This window comes from Cetorhinus maximus, chromosome 30 (assembly GCF_964194155.1).
Source record: "Cetorhinus maximus chromosome 30, sCetMax3.hap1.1, whole genome shotgun sequence".
In the NCBI taxonomy this organism is placed as follows: domain Eukaryota; kingdom Metazoa; phylum Chordata; class Chondrichthyes; order Lamniformes; family Cetorhinidae; genus Cetorhinus; species Cetorhinus maximus.
In genome coordinates this window covers 11,947,498-11,966,152 of record NC_135908.1, presented here as the reverse complement: position 1 = coordinate 11,966,152, position 18,655 = coordinate 11,947,498, and the positions used below count along the sequence as shown (strand labels likewise).

At 41.4% G+C, this 18,655-nt stretch overlaps 1 protein-coding gene and 1 long non-coding RNA gene across 6 annotated transcripts in view; one reads left to right on the top strand and one right to left on the bottom strand.

Annotated features, from left to right (window-relative positions):
* The window catches only part of LOC144670073 (dual oxidase 2-like), a 120,718-nt gene that overhangs the window by 48,980 nt on the left and 53,083 nt on the right, over positions 1-18,655 (bottom strand). For all 5 annotated transcript variants that reach the window (XM_078532464.1, XM_078532462.1, XM_078532461.1 and 2 more), the window contains 3 exons: positions 16,409-16,522; positions 13,794-13,996; positions 1,380-1,565 (listed from right to left, as the gene is read on the bottom strand). In XM_078532464.1, coding sequence (XP_078388590.1) covers positions 1,380-1,565; positions 13,794-13,996; positions 16,409-16,522 — 503 coding nt within the window. The remainder of the gene's footprint in view (positions 1-1,379; positions 1,566-13,793; positions 13,997-16,408; positions 16,523-18,655) is intronic.
* LOC144670076 (uncharacterized) overlaps positions 1-18,655 on the top strand; it is a 149,313-nt gene that overhangs the window by 121,333 nt on the left and 9,325 nt on the right. The window lies entirely within an intron of this gene.

Here is an 18,655-nt window from a genome sequence, read left to right as displayed (position 1 = left end):
TATTAGCAAATAAACACTTGCCTAGCACTTATTTGCTGTTTTACTGGTGGCATTAAACTACTTAAAATACATAACACCTGCATTAAAATGGCAAGCAGAAGAATACATTACAAATGCGTTAATTGTTGATGCATAAAGATCCTTAACAGCAATTTCCGTGCTTTAATGTTCTTGCTTGCGACTGCTCTGCGAATGATTTTTGTGACCAATGGGATTTGGTGAATTTCCCCACGTTAGAGTGTGCGCGCGTGTGTGTTCAAGACGTCATTTCAGGGCATGAACACTAAAAGAACTAATTATGTGCAAGCTTGAATTGTTGAGGTGTTTCAACTGTGGTTCAGAGGCCTGGATTTTTACGACAATGATGAGCCTCTCCGTTATTGCGAAAATGACGGAGGAGGCTGAAATTGAGAAGTCGGTCCTGAACACGACACCTACCATTTCCGTGGGGTGGGAATGGAGGTGGGTAGGGATTTGCGGATGCACGTTTCGCAGAGGCAGCTGCTCAGCATATAGATCAGCAGACACCTCCACTCATGTCTGATTTTGGTGACCCGGGTGTGTCAAACATGATGTGTGAAGATTAGAACCGGCAGGGGCAGCTCTGAACTTGGCAGAATTCTTTGGAGAAGTGGGGTACCATTTTGGAGAGGTGGGTAACCTTTTGAAGAGGTAGGGTACCCCTTTAGATATGGTCCTGGGACAGCTTGGGGAGAGGTCAGGTGCCCTTTGGCGGAGGTGAATTGACTTTTGGGGAGATCATGTCCTCCTTGAATGAGGTAAGGCGCCTGTTGGGGATTATTGAATACATGTAAAAAGTGCATAAACTCACAGAAACTGTCAAAAGCAACTGTCAGAAGGAACTGTCAAAAGTGTGAAAAGGAGCTGTCGAAAGCAACTGTCAGGCTGTCAAGGCCTCCCTAACAGCACTGTGGGTGTACCTATACCACAGGGACTGCAGCGGTTGAAGAAGGCAGCTCACCACCACCTTATCAAGGACAACTAGGGATGGGCAATAAATACTGGCCCAGCCAGCGAAGCCCACATCCTGTGAATGAATAAAAAAAAAAATCCCATCATTTCTTAGAAATTCAAAATGGTCTGGTTTATCTAAAAATGCAAACATTCCTCACACCTCACATCCTAAAACTTCAACCGTGTTTACGTATTCAGTATTTCAAACCTAGCTTCTCTTTTGATAAACTCAAAAGCTGCAGACTAGCTGTCTCTAATTCAATTAAAACCCCCCCACACACACACACATCCACACAGAGAAACTAATCCACTATTAACCTACCTTTATACTAAATCACAATAATATGATGAAAATTATTATATTTTCATGACAAACGTCAAGATCGATGTGACCCCAACAGTACCTGTGCAAACACACGGCGGAAAAAAGTATCTAAGATCTTAATCCGCTGCTGCTTTGTCACGGCTTCTTTTAAAAGTGTGCATTCTTTCACTTCATGGATCAGCAGGTTTGTGCCATGCCTTTCCAGGTATGCTTTCAAATCTTCCACAAAGTTATTGCGATCTTCTTCTCCATTAAACATCAACACCTGTGTGCAAGATGCAGTATTCAGATTAGATTCAGATGAGATGCCACATTTAAATGTGAAGAAAACAGCGAGACAGAAGCATTGACATATTTAAGACCCTGAGTGGACTTGAAAGGGTAGATACCAGGAGGATGTTTCCACTTGTAGGGGAGGCTAGAACTAGGGAACATAGTTTAAGAATAAGTGGTCTTCCTTTTAGGACTGAGATGAGGAGAGATATTTTCCTCTCAGTGGGTCGTTAGTATATGGAATTTTCTTCTCCACAGAGCAGTGGAGGCAGGGTCATTGAATTTATTCAAGGCAGTTAGAGAACTTTTGATAGACAAGGGAGTCAAGGGTTATGGGGGACAGGCAGGAAAGTAGAGTTGAGACCACAATCAGATCAACCACGATCTTATTGAATGGCGGAGCAGATTCAAAGGGCTGAGTGGCCTATTCCTGCTCTTAAGTCCTGTGTTCCTAATGTTCATGGTTACTGGGAGAATGGCACTAAGGGAGTTGCTCATTCAGAGAGACATTGCAGACCCAATGGGCTGCTGAATAGCCTCCTTCTGTGCTGTAACAATTCTGGAACTCTGCGTAGGTGATGGTAACCAAGATAATACTTACACCTGTCAATTAATATACGATCAATACATATAAACATTGTGAAGGGTAATAAGATGCAACGGTAAAAGCTGTTTGAACTTCACTGGGGAATGTGCATGTCATGTTGAGGCACAAGTGGAATGATTTTTCTTTTCATGACTGAACTGGCTTAGTAGCTCATAAATGATTGAAATGAATGAATTACTGTTCAGCACTGGGTTGTGCACTGGGTATCTAATCCTTTATTGCAGTAATAATGTTCAAGGAAATTTTTTAAAAGTATCGTTTTTAAAAATATAGTCATATTCTTAAAGGGGCTCTGGAAGCTTATGATAACAATATTAGTACTATGCATAATGATGCACTTTAGCCTATAATTTAAACTCAAGTGTGTTACCATAGAGCTATTCTAGTGCTTCCTCTGGAATCATAGCAGGAGAAACACAGCAGTTAAAACAAAAATTGAAAGGGAAATTAGGTAGACAGCAAGCTGGTGTCCACTGTCATGACAGGAGGTGAGCTCCTCTCAAGATGAGGAGACAGGCTTTTTTTTAAGACAGGAGCACAACCCAGACAAGAACGATATTAGCCAATACGCCTGACACAGTGAATGGTCCACCTCTGTAGAAGCATCACACACCATTCATGTGATAAACAGCCCCCTGATGAAATGTTGAACTCAGCAATGTGGTTGACTCTTAAATGCTCTCGGAGTAAGGGCAATTTGGGATAGTCACATGAGCTGGGACATGTCCATTAATTTTCTCAAAATTTTTTATTTAATTTATAAACGCTTCATGAAACCTCATCCCGCCCGTGGATGAGGTTACATGAAAAATGCAAAGGCCGTCTGGGCTCTTCGCCTGCCCCCCCGCCAACCTTGAGGTTGGACGGGCAGCATTCTTAACAACTTTAATTATTTTGTTAATGGTCTTAATAGGCCTTTGACAGTTGGGCAGGCGCGCAGCCACATCGGCTGCGCACCCGCCAAACTGACCATCTAAATAACGCGCGGTGACGTCGGGATACCCACCCGATGTCACCGCGTGTCATTTTACGCGTTGGCGAGTGGGCCCCTCCCCTGCTCACCGACGGGAAAATTCTTCCCTAAGTGTTGGTTTTAACTAAATTGGGAGCATCGAGGTTAACTCACCTGATAAGGTGTGAAAACTATAATTTAATTAGTGGTCACGGTGACATTCTAGTTATTATGTCGCGATGTACATGGGAGTCTTAATAAGGCTCACACATCTGAAGCATGGCAGTTTTGAATTTTAAATATTTGATTATGTGAACTGGGAATTGGTTTTGGCTGTTTAATTATCTTGATTGTTCCAGAAAAAGTATCCTTGGGTGAGAAACCTCTTACAAGAGGCTAAAAAAATTTGGGAACAATTGGAGTTTAATCCAAAACGCCATCCTCTCCAATTACGATGTTTTCTCTCAAAGTTTATAATGTTACGATTTATTTTTTGTTGTTGTTTTTAGTCCCCAAGGATAAAATCTGTGGTAAACTGAAGAAAAAAATACCAAAGTCGTAAAAAAACAACGGTTTAAAATGGTGTTTGGTTCTGTTCCGAGCGAGAAATCTCTTTCAAAATGGGTTTCGTAAACTGGTGCAATTGCATGTGCCTGAGAATGTTTTGCTCAATCTCTTGAAGTCAAGCAGAAAACTTAACCCTTTCTGCTGAAAGCTGTTTTCTTTAAATTCACCACACACCCTTTGTATTGCTAGATGTATATATTCGACATTATTAAATTTTAGGTTTCTAAAATTGGCAGATAGGATTGAATACATCAACCCATTTGGGCTCCTAATCAGGTTTTTGCTTGGATTTTTCTTTTTAAAACAGTTAACAATGGTTTCCAGACCCACAAGAGAACTGGGATCTAGAAGCTTTAAAAATATACAAGTATATCTACAAATATCAAATTTGGACTAAAGGCTTTGCCTCTCAAAGATTTGACATGAATCATTCAGGCCTTGTGTTCTGTTTCAAGACAAAGTTCTTGTAATCAGTTTACAGTTAACTTCCAAAAGACATATGTAAGCACTTCTATTTGATGTAAAAGCACCATTTAAAACCACTAACCTTGGGAATAATTGTTTCTGAAATTGGAATAGATAAAATAAATTGATATGAGTTGCTATTCCCAGCACTCAAAGAGAAGTTTACTTGAAGTTTAAGGAAATAAACAAAATTTTGATTTTCGAGAGAAAACTAAAATGAAAGACAGTCCAGATGGTTTCTAGCATTTTAAAAACACAAAGTTTGCCTGGGGAAGAACATACATTGAATGCTAACAAAAATAAAAGCATTAAATTCCGCAAGCATGACCCAGACCTCCCTGTCGCTTGCCATTTCAACACTCCACCCTGCTCTCATGCCCACATGTCCGTCCTTGGCCTGCTGCATTGTTCTAGTGAAGCTCAACGCAAACTGGAGGAACAGCACCTCATCTTCTGACTAGGCACTTTACAGCCTTCCGGACTGAATATTGAGTTCAACAATTTTAGATCATGAACTCTCTCCTCCATCCCCACCCCCTTTCCGATCCCCCCCCTTTTTTTTCCAATAATTTATATAGATTTTTCTTTTCCCACCTATTTCCATTATTTTTAAAAGTATTTCCATCCATTGTTTTATCTCTACCTTTTAGCCTATTTCGATTCCTTCACCCCACCCCACCCCCACTAGGGCTATCTGTACCTTGCTCGTCCTGCTTTCTACCCTTAATTAGCACATTCCTTTAGATAATACCACCACCTTCAACACTTTTTTGTCCTTTTGTCTATGACATCTTTTGGCTATCTCCACCTATCACTGGCCGACTATCCAGCTCTACTTGTCCCACCCCCCCCCTTAAACCAGCTTATATTTCACCTCTCTTCTATTTTTACTTAGTTCTGTTGAAGGGTCATTCGGACTCGAAACGTTAACTGTGTTCCTCTCTGCAGATGCTGCCAGACCTGCTGAGTTTTTCCAGGTATTTTTATTTTTGTTTCGAATGCTAACAAAGCCTATCAGCCCAACAATGCTGTTATTTGATTTTCAGCTAATTTCGAAATGAAAAAGAAAGTCAGACTCAATTTAACAGGTTACCTCTAGGAAAATAAAGTGTCATCTAAAATAAAGAATGAGTAAACACAATGTGTTAATGCCTGGAATCAAATGGGAATGTTTGATTTCCATTTAAAGATATGTTGGGAACCTTGTACTGGACAGTTTTGTTTTCCAGAATGGGATAGAATGATAAATACTGTGATGGCCCGCTTAGAATAAAAGATGGGAAATTGGAATAACTCGCTTTGGGTGTCGGTCAATTGAATCCCAAAGAAAGTCAGGGAGGTGTCATTGAGATTATTAAATTGATAGCTTTATCTTGGAGATGCTTTTGGTCTTGCCTATGAACTTCTTAAAGAGAGGAGAATTGGATGGTTTGGCTACTATCTGAAGTATCAGGACCATACAGGAGAAATGAGCAAAGATCTTGAGAAAGACCACTTTTTGATCTTTTCATGAGATTACTTGAAAGTAAATCATATGTGGCATGATATTGGGATGCCAGTGTGAGCGTACAAATGTCACGTGTGATGTGTGAAGCAACTGACATGCAGAAATGGTAAAATCTACTGAGGGTCAGATCCCAGGCAGGCAACAGCATGGGCATGAAATGCTTAATGTGGCCAGTAGAATGAGACAACATTTTAAATCATCAAGGCATTGACACATACTCCATGGAGAAATTGACTTTAAAGCAGTCAGGATAGAATTAAACACGCTGCTAATGGTCAAAATGAGTAAGATTAAAGGAAAAGGAATGACAATTAAGGGCTTTGGAGTAATAATACTTAGTAGGAACTATCCTCAATTTGGATACAGGTGAAGGGAGAACTGGGTATTTTATAAGCTCATGATTTATGGATGATATGTTAAAGTATAGCTTTTGAAGTTCTCTTGCAAAAAGTTAAGGGACATTATTGGGTAATGTGATCTGTCGGTAGGAGCTGCCATTATAAGTAGATAGTTATCAGGCCTCACATTTTACTGGGAAAAAAGTCACTCAATTGCCAGAAACCATGGGGATTAGGCACAAATTGCACATCTCTACCACCATCAGTCTTCAGCAGTAGCAGAGAGTGGAAATACAACCCTTGAAACTGTTGAAAAAGCTGTGTACAGATCACCTCACTTAATCTAATGCTCAAAAGCATTGTCATGGTTGTACTTGGGAAATGCCAAGTAACAGCCAGAAAGGGTGAAGGATTGAGGATAGAGTGTGAATGCTCTGATGTGCCCGATAAAAAAAGAGCCTTTGTAATTCCAGCTGGCAAAGAAAGACTGGAATGGGAAAAGCTGGGGATGGGTCGATGCTGAAAAAGATGTTGCAAGAGGGTACAGTGTACCAACACCAAGGGATTGTAGCATGTTGTACTGAGGGAGGGAAAGGAAAGAACAACTCATATATGTAAAAGTGATGTTAGGAATGAGAACCCATTGTGTTACTACCAATGCCTGTGGAATGTGGTATGGTAAAAAGTTCTGCCTCATTAAAAGGTTCACATTTTCTTTTAAACTAACTCAGATCACCCAAATATGGAGTCATGTCTTGTTCCCTGCATCAGTTCATAACATCACTGAACTAAGAGTAAATTTTTCCATGTAAGAATAAGCATTAAAGGGAATAATCCAGATGGGACACCTCATACCATTTGTAGCCAGAGCGCTTGAGAAAAGCAGCGGGGCCATTTACAAAGTGAGAGTGTGAGAGAAGCAGTGGGGTCTTTAACAGTGAGGGAGTGAGAGGAGAGTGACTTTTAACAGTGAGAGTGTGAGAGGAGCGTGGCCTTTAACAGTGAGAGAGTGGGATGAGAGTGACCTTTAACAGTGGGAGAATGAGAGGAGCATGGCCTTTAACAGTGGGAGAGTGAGAGGAACATGGCCTTTGACAGAGAGTGAGTGGAGTGTGACCTTTAACAGTGAGAGAGTGCGAGAAGAGTGAGAAACCATTAAAGAGTGTGAGAGGGAAAAGAGTGCGGAGAGCAGCTGATTGGTGAGTAGGATTGGTGAGTATTTCTGGTCTTTAAAATAAAACTAAGATCTTTAGTTTGTGTTTAGGTTTCTCGTCTTTTCTTTCTCTTTTTCTTATAGATAGCTTGTTAAGCACAAGGTCGATACTGGTGTATATAAAAAATAATTATAATAAAGTGTAAAGAACAGGGATACTAGAGTAATTAATTAAAAATTTGAATAAAATAAGCTAGCGAATGCAGGATGGGTGATGTGTTGCTGCTGCAACATGTGGGAGCTGCTGGACACTGGAGTGATCCAGAGCGAACACACCTGTACCAGGTGTTTGCAGCTCAAGGAACTTTGGGTCCTAGTTGAGGAACTGGAGTTCGAGCTGCAGACATTGCGCCACATCAGGGAAGGGGAAAGTTACCAGGACACTTTGCTCCAAGAGGCAGTCACACCCCTCAGATTAGGTAATTCAATTTTGGTCTGTGATCAGGGGTAGGAGGATGTGACTGCAGGTGAAGCAGGTATGGGGGCGCAGGAGGTTGCGTTCGAGGAGCCTCGGCCCCTGCAATTGTCCAACAGGTATGAGGTTCTTGCAAGCTGTGTGGACGAGAGTGGGGACTGTAGGGAGGATGAGCAAACTGACTACTGCACCATGGTACAGGGGGGCATTCAAGTGGGGGGAAGAAATAGGAATATAGTAGTGGTAGGGGCCAGTGTAATTTGGGGGATAGATACTGTTCTTTGCAGCCATGAGCACAAGTCCAGAAGGTTGTGTTGCTACCGGTACCAGGGTTAAGGACATCTCCTCAGGGCTGGAGAGGAACTTGGGAGTGGGAGGGCAAGGATCCAGTTGTCGTCATCCATGTTGGCACCAACAACATTGATAGGACTGGAAAAGAGGTTCTGCTGAAAGAATTTGAACAGTTAGGAGCTAAATTAAAAAGCAGAACCTCCAAGGTGATAATCTCGGGATTACTACCTGAGCCACAGGCAAACTGACATAGGGTAAATAAAGCCAATGAGTTAGATGCATGGCTTAAAGATTGGTGTGGGAAGAATGGGTTCATGGAGCACTAGCACCAGTAGTGGGGAGAAGGGAGCTGTTCCGGTGGGATGGGCTTCACTTGAACCGTGCTGGGACCAGTGTCCTGGTGAATCGAATAACTAGAGCTGTAGAGAGGGTGTTAAACTAAATAGAAGAGAGGATGGTTCTGGAAAGGGGATATGTAGGCTTACGAAGCAAAAGGATATGGCAGCCTTGCGGGCCAGCTATTTAGGTAATGATACCCAGAGTGTGACAGGAAGGGACAGAGTGTACAACCATAAAAAAACAGCAAGTAGGGTCAAAGGGGGAAAAAAATGGTAAAAAGACAAAGTTAATGGCTCTTTTCTTAAATGCACATAGTATTCAGAACAAAATAAATGAATTAACGGCACAAATAGAGGTTAATGGGTATAATGTTATAGCCATTACGGAGACGTGGTTACAAGGAGATCAAAGTGGGAACTAAATAATCAAGGGTATGTGACTTTTCGAAAGGACAGGCAGGAAGGAAAGGGTGGTGGGGTAGCTTTGTTAGTGCGAGATGGAATAAATATGGCAGCAGAAAAGAATCTTGGATCGGAAGATGTAAAGTCCACATGGGTGGAGGTAAGAAATAACAAGGGGAAGGAGACACTGCTGTGAGTAATCTATAGGACCCTGGACAGTAACTATACTGTAGGACAGAGAATAAATCAAGGGATAATGAGGGCATGTAAAAAAGACAGTACATTAATCATGGGTGACTTCAATCTTCATTAGATTGGGAAAATTAAATTGGCAGAGGTAGCCATGAGCAAGAATTCATAGAGTGTATTCGAGACAGTTTCCTTGAACAATATGTTGTGCATCCAACCAGGGATCATGCTATTTTGGATCTGGTAATGTGTAATGAGGCTGGTTTAATAAATGATCTCAGAGCAAAAGATACCCCAGGCAACAGTGACCATAATATGATATAATTTAGCATTCAGTTTGAGAGTGAGAAACTTGGGTCGGAAACAACTGTGCTAAACTCAAATAAGGGTAATTACAAAGGAATGAGGGCAGAGCTGGAGTGGACTGGGATAGGATTTTAGTAGAAAAAACAGTTGATGAACAATGGCAGACATATAAGAAAATAGTTCATGACTCACAACAAAGATATATCCCGGCGAGGAAGAAGGATTCTAGGAAGAGGATAAACCAACCATGGTTAACAAAAGAAATTAAGGTTAGTATTAAATTAAAAGAAAAGACATACAATGTGTCAAAGATTAGTGGCAAGCCAGAGGATTGGGAAAGTTTTAAAGGCCAACAAAAGATGACCAAAAAATAATGAGGGAGAAAATAAACTTTGAGGGTAAACTAGCAAGTAATATAAAAACGGACAGTAAGAACTTCTTTAAATATATCAAAAGGGAGGGACCAAAGTGAACATAGGCCCCTTACAGAATGAGGCTGGGGAAAAATAATGAGGAACCAGGAACCAGCAAAGGAGTTGAATAAATACTTTGCTTCAGTATTCACAGTAGGAGATACTAATAGCATTCCAATACTAAATAATCAAGGGGCAAAAGAGGGGTAGGAAATAAATACAATAACTATCTCTAGAGAAAAAGTTCTAGGGAAACTAATGGGGCTAAAGGCTGATAAGTCCCCTGGACCTGATCAGTTGCATCCTAGAATATTAAAGGAAGTAGCTACAGAGATAGTGGGTGCACCATCTTCCAAGAATCTTTTGATTCTAGAAAAGTCCCAGAACATTTAGCATTACATAATCTAATCAGGCAGAGTCAGCATGGCTTCATGAAGGGGAAATCATGCCTGACAAATTTATTAGAATTCTTTGAGGAGGTAAGTAGCAGGACAGATAAAGGGGAACCAGTAGATGTAATATATTTGCATTTCCAAAAGGCGTTTGATAAGATGCCACATGTAAGGCTACTTAATGAGATAAGAGCTCATGGTGTTGGGGGTAGTATATTAGCATGGATAGAGGATTGGCTAACTAATAGAAGACAGAATTGGGATAAGGGGGACATTTTCAGGATGGCAACATGTAACTAGTAGAGTGCCACAGGGATCAGTGCTGGGGCCTCAATTATTTACAATACATATTAATGACTTAGGTGAGGGAAGTGAATGTACTATTGCCAAATTTGTGGATGATACAACAATAGGTGGGAAGGCAAGTGGTGAGGATGACACAAGCATTCTTCAGAGGGATATAGGCAGGTGAAGTGAGTGGGCAAAAAAGTGGCAGATGGAATATAATGTGGGAAAATATGAGGTTATGCACTTTGGCAGGAAGAATAGAGGAACTGAATGTTATTTAAATGGAGAAAGACTGCAGAAGGCTGCAGCATAGAGGGATTTGGGAGTCCTCATGCATGAATCACAAAAACCTAACATCCAAGTTCAACAGGTAATAGGGAAGGAAAATGGAATGTTGGCCTTTATTTCAAAGGGAATGGAGTATACAAATAGGGAAGTCTTGCTAAAACTATATAAGGCACTAGTTAGACCGCACCTAGAATACTGTGAACAGGTTTGGTCCCCTTATCTAAGGAAAGATATACTGGCATTGGAGGCAGTCCAGAGAAGGTTCACTAGGTTTATTCTGGGTATGGAGGGATTTGAGTAGAATGGGCCTGTACTCATTGGAGTTTAGAAGAATGAGAGGTGATCTTATTGAAACATATAAGATTCTTAGGGGGCTTGACAGGGTGGGTGCTGAGAGATTGTTTCCCTTTGTGGGAGAGACTCGGGCCAGAGGGCATAATCTGAGAGTAAGGGGGCGCCCATTTAAAACAGAGATGAGGAGGAATTTCTTCTCTCAGAGGGTAGTTAATCCGTGGAATTCTTTACTGCAGAGGGCTGTAGAAGCTGGGTTCTTATGTATATTCAAGGCGGAGATAGACGGATTTTTAATCAGCAAGGGTTATGGGGAAAAGGCAGGAAGGTGGAATGAGCATTATCAGATCAGCCATGATCTCATTAAATGGCGGAGCAGGCTCAATGGGCCAAATGGCCTACTTCTGCTCCTATATTTTATGGTCTTAACCCTCTGTCCTTAAATTATAATCCATAATAACAAAAACTACAAAATGTCATCTAAAATAAAGAATGAAGAACGAGCAAACACAATGGCCGGGAATTCCCAGTCCCACCAGCGGCAGGTATCATCACAGGTCAAACGTCAATTGACTAGCACCTTCCAAACTAGTGACCTCTACCACCTAGAAGGACAAGGGCAGCAGATGCATTGGGACACCACCAACTGCAATTAGTCCTCCTCTGAGTCACACATCATCCTGACGTGGAAACATATAATCATTCCTTCTCTGTCACTGGGTCAAAATCCTGGAATTTTCTACTGAACAACGCTGTGGGATTACTCTCAAAACATGGACTGAAGTGGTCGAAGGAGAAGGTTCATCCACCACCTTTTCAGGAGGAATTAGGGATTGCCAATAAATGCTCACGTTGCCAGTCACTCCCAATTCCCATGAATGAATACATATAGTCATTTGGTAGTACAGAACTTGAGTATTGCTGAAAAAAAAGAGATATTTTTATCAAAGCTTTTCATCTTGCACCCATCAGGACAATTCGCAAGAATACCAAATGTAAAAGGCACAACAATTTATACTATATGAGAAGACAGTGTTGGTTGGTTGGCAAGTGGATTCTGATTGGTAGAAGCACTGTCATGGTCAACTGGTGCAGTCTCCGTGACAGCGCCTCTACCAGAGTCCACTTGCCAACCAATCAACACTCTCTTCTCATATAGTATAAATTGTTGTTCCGTTTACATTTGGTCATCTTAAGAATTGTCCCGATGAATGCAAGACAAAAACCTTCAACAAAAATCTCACTTTTTTCAGCAATGAATAAATAGATTTTAAAAATTGACTTGAAAGAAATCGTCCCCCATGAACTTGTTAATCTGGATCACTTTGTACCATGCTCCTTACCTGGCTAACATAAATCAAATAAGAAAAGTAATTTTCAGCTTTGACATTAATTAATGACTAATAACAGCAGAAACAGGCCAAAACCAGTTCGGCAACTCCTTCGTGGATTGGTGAATCATGCTTTGTCAACAGATCAATTTTAAGGTGGAGAACCTTTTGACATTTTAGAAGTTAAACAAGAGGACAATATTTCATTTTATTTCTGGTGCACTGACTTGATAGCTCAGAATCAAAGAAAACACAGAATCTTTATGGCATACAGGTTATAAAAATAAGCTAACATTCAACATTTTATGGATCCCAGCAAAACATACAAATTTGCCAGTGTCGTTTGAGATTTATTTCACAGGAAAGGCAAGAGTGATTCCCAATAAACCAATTGGTAGAATTTGCTACCAGGGTTAATGACGAAATTTATTTAGATTCCATTACGGGCTGTTTGGACAAACTCTTGGAACTTTAATGTTAGTTAAACCATATGTTCTAGTCACATGCTTTTCTCCCCTCTAACCACACATTTCCCGAAGAAAGTGGCCCTTTCTGAAGTACATAACCATAAGTTCTGTGAGTAGTTTGATACCATAGTCAAGCAGCAAGCCTGAAGATCCTTGGTGATTTGGTAATTGGCTACTCAACCTGTAAGGAATCTGTTAAGACCAATTTTGACTTCATCCAGCTTTGACTTGTCCACAGTTTTAGCAAGAATTTCTGGTTGTGAATCTTTGGATTGTCTACCCCAGAGTGCTGTGGATGCCACATCGTTGAGTATATGAAATAGAAAGGTTTTTGGTCTCTCAGGGAATCAACAGATATGGGAAGCAGGCAGGAAAGTGGAGTTGAGGTGAAAGAATAGCCATTATCGTATTGAATGATGGAGTAGGCTAAAGGGCCTGTAAGGTCTACGCCTGCTCCTATTTCTTAAGTTTTTATGATAATGACGATTTTCCTCTTCTTGACTTGCAGACTCTTAAGGCAACTGTAGTGGCCCATATGGATCTGCCAACAAAGTTCAATGGATGGCAATCAGGATATGGGACCAGACTGTTGCCTTCCTTAATGAAACATGTTTGAGACTCAGCAAGGTCGAACACGGCCAGCAACTCGCATTTACATAGTGCCTGTAAGCATCGTAAACGTCCCAAGATGCTTCAAAGGAGAACACTCAAACAAAATTTGACACTGTCATATAAGAAGATATTAGGGTGCGGGGTTGATGTAGGTTTTAAGGAGCATCTTAAAGAAGAGAGAGATGAAGAGGTTTACAGAAGGAATTCCAGAATTTAGGGACGAGGCAGCCAATAGTGGAGCCAAGAAAATTGAGGATTCACCAAGAAGCCAGGAGTGCTCGAAAGGTTGAAAGATCTGGAGACTGTAACAGAGATGGGGACAGGTGAGGCCATGGAATGATTTGAACATGTGGATTAGAATTTCAAAATTTGAGACATTGCTGGAACAGGAACCAATGTAAGTCAGCGAGCAATTCAAACCTGGAAACGTCCAGGTGTGTAAGTGTTGATAGCACAGAAACCGAACCACAATGGAAAGGGGTGGGGTTCTTGAAAGTCAAAAACAACATTCAGAAACAAGGGTGCTTCATGGCTGAGTTCTTGCTTACCAGATCATATTCCTTAGGAACCTTCAGCAGCAGAGCTTTTTGTTCATCATTGGTAGATTGAATAATATCAGCATGGCCCACGTTACATAGATTGATGCTCCGGATCAGGGCACCTTTGTTGTCCATGGCCTTAAGGCATTTGTCAGAGTCAAGGATGATGCTGACAGGCCGGTTTGGTTCCTTGGGCCCTTGCCATTCAAAGGCTAAATGTAATGCAATAATGTAGATAAGGTGAGGAACATATCACATGATAATGAAAAATCCTCTTAGCATGTTAGGTCTCATGTCTATGATTAAACAATGGAATATAGAATCATATACCGAAATAGATGAGGATAGATTTTCCTGTCCGTGCAATTGGAGCTATCGGGTGGTATTGGTTCCAGTGAATAGGGGAAGAGTGGACAAAGAGTAATAAACACCTGTAAAGATGCCTGCCAGATTTCCTGTTCATTTAAATTAATGGACAATCAGAAATTTTTTATTATATCATAAGAAAGTAAGAATGGTTTAGGGTCTTACACTCCTCCCCACTTCATTTTCCTATATTTATTGGTACTCCAGGACTGGGAATCTCCCCCAAAACGTCCAAAACAGAAACCTACTTTGGTGAAAGTTTCGAGTGGTTAAACGTGGGAACATTGTTCTTTCATTTCCAGGGCCAAGGCCTCTTCAGGTCTCTCTGCTGGCTCTAATGCTTTCAAGTAGAAGAAGAATGCATATTTCTGAAACCAGTTCCCAGTAGGTGTGGGTACATATAATCTGTAACTTGGTAATGCTACTGAGCATGAAAAATGGAACAATTCTCTACAGTGCCACACTGAAGTAAACAGCAGCGTATTGCTGTTATGACTCAGATAGCCAGAAGGATAGTACAGGAGCCAATGTTTACTCAGTTTTACATTTATTTACAGAATTAAATATTGCAAGCATATATCGCCTACCCAACAGAATCAATAAGTGTCAATTTCTATGCGCTCAAGTGAAATTCTAATTAATGCCCACCACCTGTATACAATTGCTAATGTGTCGAAAGACCTATTGGATAACAAGTTTGAATCTGGATGATCCATGAAAACTATGATTATATGTGGGATACATAAATGAAGAACGTCTCTGTCCTAAATAGGAGCATATTTTGCTCCATTCTCTAAAGTGAGCATGAGCCACTTTGCAATATCACGTCTATCCTTTTGCTAACATTAGGGGACAAGGAACGAGTGGCTCAATGATGTAGAGGTGGGATTGAATGATGAATGTTGTGCAATTTGATCCCATTCATGAACTTCTAAAAGCGTTTTTTAAAGAGTTCAGCTCTCGTCAACAGAGAGGATCCAAAAAAGGAAGTTCCATCTCAAAAAGATGTTAACCTGACAAAACAAACCTCTCTGCGAAAGCCTATTAAAATGGACCAATGAGACAGACTGGCACCAGCCCACAAGATAATGGGCCATACATCACATGGGCAGTGGGGTGATTTACTCCATGAGCTATGACGATCTGAGAACATATGACTGAGTCAAAAAAAGTTCCTTACAAGTCAAATAAATTTGACTATGGTGCCATTACGCATGCCAAATATATAATGGCTTCAATATACAATTCATATCTAGAGCTATAATGGGAAACTTACACAGTGATGGATTGGAGGGGGAATTTTACTTTTGAGACAGCTAGATCAAAGCCACTCAAGTGGAGTTTTCCCTGAAAAATGGACTTTATCTTGGAATTGGGTCCCCAAAGCACTGATACAAATTCTGGAATACCATGTAACTAAAAGGGAATTTGGCTTAATCAGTCAGCATAAACCACACCCTTGCTCATCGTCCAGGATACCACCCTGGTTGGAAAGAGAAGGAGAGACAATGAAACAAATCAAGAAGTAGAGGTTCAGAGAGCCCCTATTAGATTGTTAAAAGGTTGTAGGAGATAGACCGGAATTCTAATAGAATTCTAATAGTCCGGATTTCAACAAAGTGGGCATGTAGAATGATGAAGAACATGTAGGACCAGACTTTTTATAGTCTGGGAGACACTAGAGAGAAGAGATTCAGGATGTCATGACCATCGTAACATCGATTAAACAGAGGCAAGAGTGAGCAGCCACTTCTTTGGTGCTGGTGCTTTCCATCTTGCACAAAGAGAGAAAAGATAGAAATGAACATGTTTCTCTTTATCCTTTGTTCCTATTAGATTGCCAATTTTATTGACGTGATTTATGTTCAATATTTAGTGTTTTGGGGGGTGGGGGTGGTGTTATAACAGATGTCACAGAGGTGGAATCTCAAAATGTTTGCAATATTTTGGGAACTCCCTCTATTTATGGAACTTAGGAACATAGGACTTAGGAGCAGGAGTAGGCCATTCAGCCCTTCAAGCCTGTTCCATCATTCATCAAGATCAAGGCTGATCTGGTTGACTCCACTTTCCTGTCTGCCCCCCGCCATAACCCTCGACTCCCTTGTTTATCAAAAATCTATCTAACACTGTCTTGAACAAATTCGACAAAGGAGTGAAACCATTCATTAACAATTAGTAACGAGAAGATACAGTGAGCAATCTAAGATGTAACTCTCTCATTTAAACATTTTATTTCATAATTTTATAAGTATTACCTCTGATTTTATTTCCTGAGTCCGTTGGTGTCCTGACAGAAACTGTTTTTTTCTGTAATTTGTTCTTTTCTTTCTTTCGAACACCAGCTACAGTGAAAGCCATTAACAAGGCCGCTGTTAAGAAAAAAAAACAGAATTTATTGAATTGTATTAAAACAGAGATCAATACTAATTGCATAGTAATTGAGTATTGAATTCTGTTAAGGTGGTGGATATTAAAAGGGGACTCACTTGTGCTCCTATATATAGCAGGAGACTAAAAATGTGTTTGTTGGGTTTGGAGGAGCATGTTTGCAACATATATCTCTGTAAATATAAGTTCATAAAGCGTGTAAAGATAGGCTCCACTTCTATCCTTCACTGCCGTTTCCTGGATTAGAATAAAGTGCTTTCCAAATCCAATGTGATTTGAATTGGGGTGTTTTGAATCTAGACTCACCTATTTGGTCTTAACTCAAAATTTAAGGGATGGCATAGACTGCAGAACAAGTGAGGACCTGTAATATCTATTGTTATAAAGTGTGAACCAAAGATCCAAAATGGGAAGTCCTGAATTCATATGCGCGGAGTTGACATTCAGAATTCTTCATTACAAAATGCAAATTTAGCCCGATGTTGCTAGAATTCAGAACTAATTCAAAGCCCTACAGAGTTTAAAATGAAGCAAGAGGTAGGTGCAAGACTTTGGGATTAAATTCTTCTGCTCTTCCACCTCTGGAACTTGTATTCAAACCCAGGCTGTAATGTTCCCTGCAAAAATTTCAGTATTCGCCCAATTTCACTCTAATTCCGGCAACGACATGTAGCACTAAACTGGTGCTATGGACAATGTCTCTTGACCAGCTTAGGGAGCGTTTAAATGGGGAGTGGAAATAATGGGCGGAATTTTCTGAGCCTGCTGGAATCTGGCATGATAGGTGGTAAGTGCAGAAAACATGGCCTGCTTCACGACAGCGTGAAGGCCAGTTGCGATTGTCCAGGTTTCCCGCCATCGATTGGCGGGGAGCTAATTGTAATACATGAGCATATAATTAAAAGGCCATCCCGCCAAGGTCTTGGAGCCCACTGTATCGTCCATCCACGTCAGTGAGAAAGCACGCCAATGTGTTTCACAACAGCACGCAAGCGACGTGCACTTGGCGGCCTTCCCTTTGGGGGAACTGAGGTGACTGAGCAGCAGCGTTCTCCACAGCTCGCCCATTGTTTACAGGCCTCAGAGGCGCTGGTGGGGGGGAGGGGGGGTGGGGGTGCAACTGATGCCTGGCCCCGGAGGCAACTGCTGAGTGGGGGTGGGTGGGGGGGTTCAAGTGCTGCCCTGGTGCAGCAACCCATGCACAGGCAATCGAGGTGGGTGCAGGGGAGTGGCCAAGTGTCAGGGACACCTGTATAAACTGACCATACCTCTGCAACTAAGACGGATCAGGCGCAGCCACAGTGATATGTTTGGGGTCAAATTCCTAGCCTGCCCACCCATGCAAGCAACACGGAGGTACCAAAGGGCCACGAAGCTCTCCATACCTTACCCCCACCCCCCCAGCTCCCCCACTCCCGCAGCACAGACTTCGAGTCCACCACCACTTTATTGGACCGCGGACCAGTTGGACTGCACACGTTGTACAATCTCCTCGCCAACGCTGGCCATGTAGCAGTCACTGCTGGAGGTGTTCACAGCCCCTTGCAATCTCAGCATCCTGGTTTGGACCAGTGTCCCCATGTCGCAGGTTGACAGGGCAGCCATGCAGCACACTCATTTCTGGCCATCCGAGGGGTAACCAACGCTAATACCATCATCGATTAGCAGAGCCACCCCTCCACCTTTTCCTAGCTTCCTGTCCTTCCTAAAAATCATGTACCCTTCAGTATTCAGGGCCCAATCTATGTCATCCTGCAGCCATGTCTCTGTAATGGTTATCAGAACATAATTATTTATTTCTATCAGTTCATCTGTTTTGTTTCAAATGCTATGTGCATCCAGATATGGAGCCTTTAGTTTTGTCCTTTTATTATTTTTGTAACCTCTACCTTTGACTGCTGATTTATTCTTAGATTTATACTCTCCATCCCTTGCTGTCATGTTCTGTTTATCATTTTCCACTTTGGTACCTTTCTCTCTTGCCTTGTCTCTACTCTTTGGTTTACTACCTCTTCCCAAATTTGCTCCCTTGCCCCATTATTTAGTTTAAACCCTTCTTTACTTCCGTAGTTATGTGACTCACTCGAACATCAGACCCAGCACAGTTCAGGTGT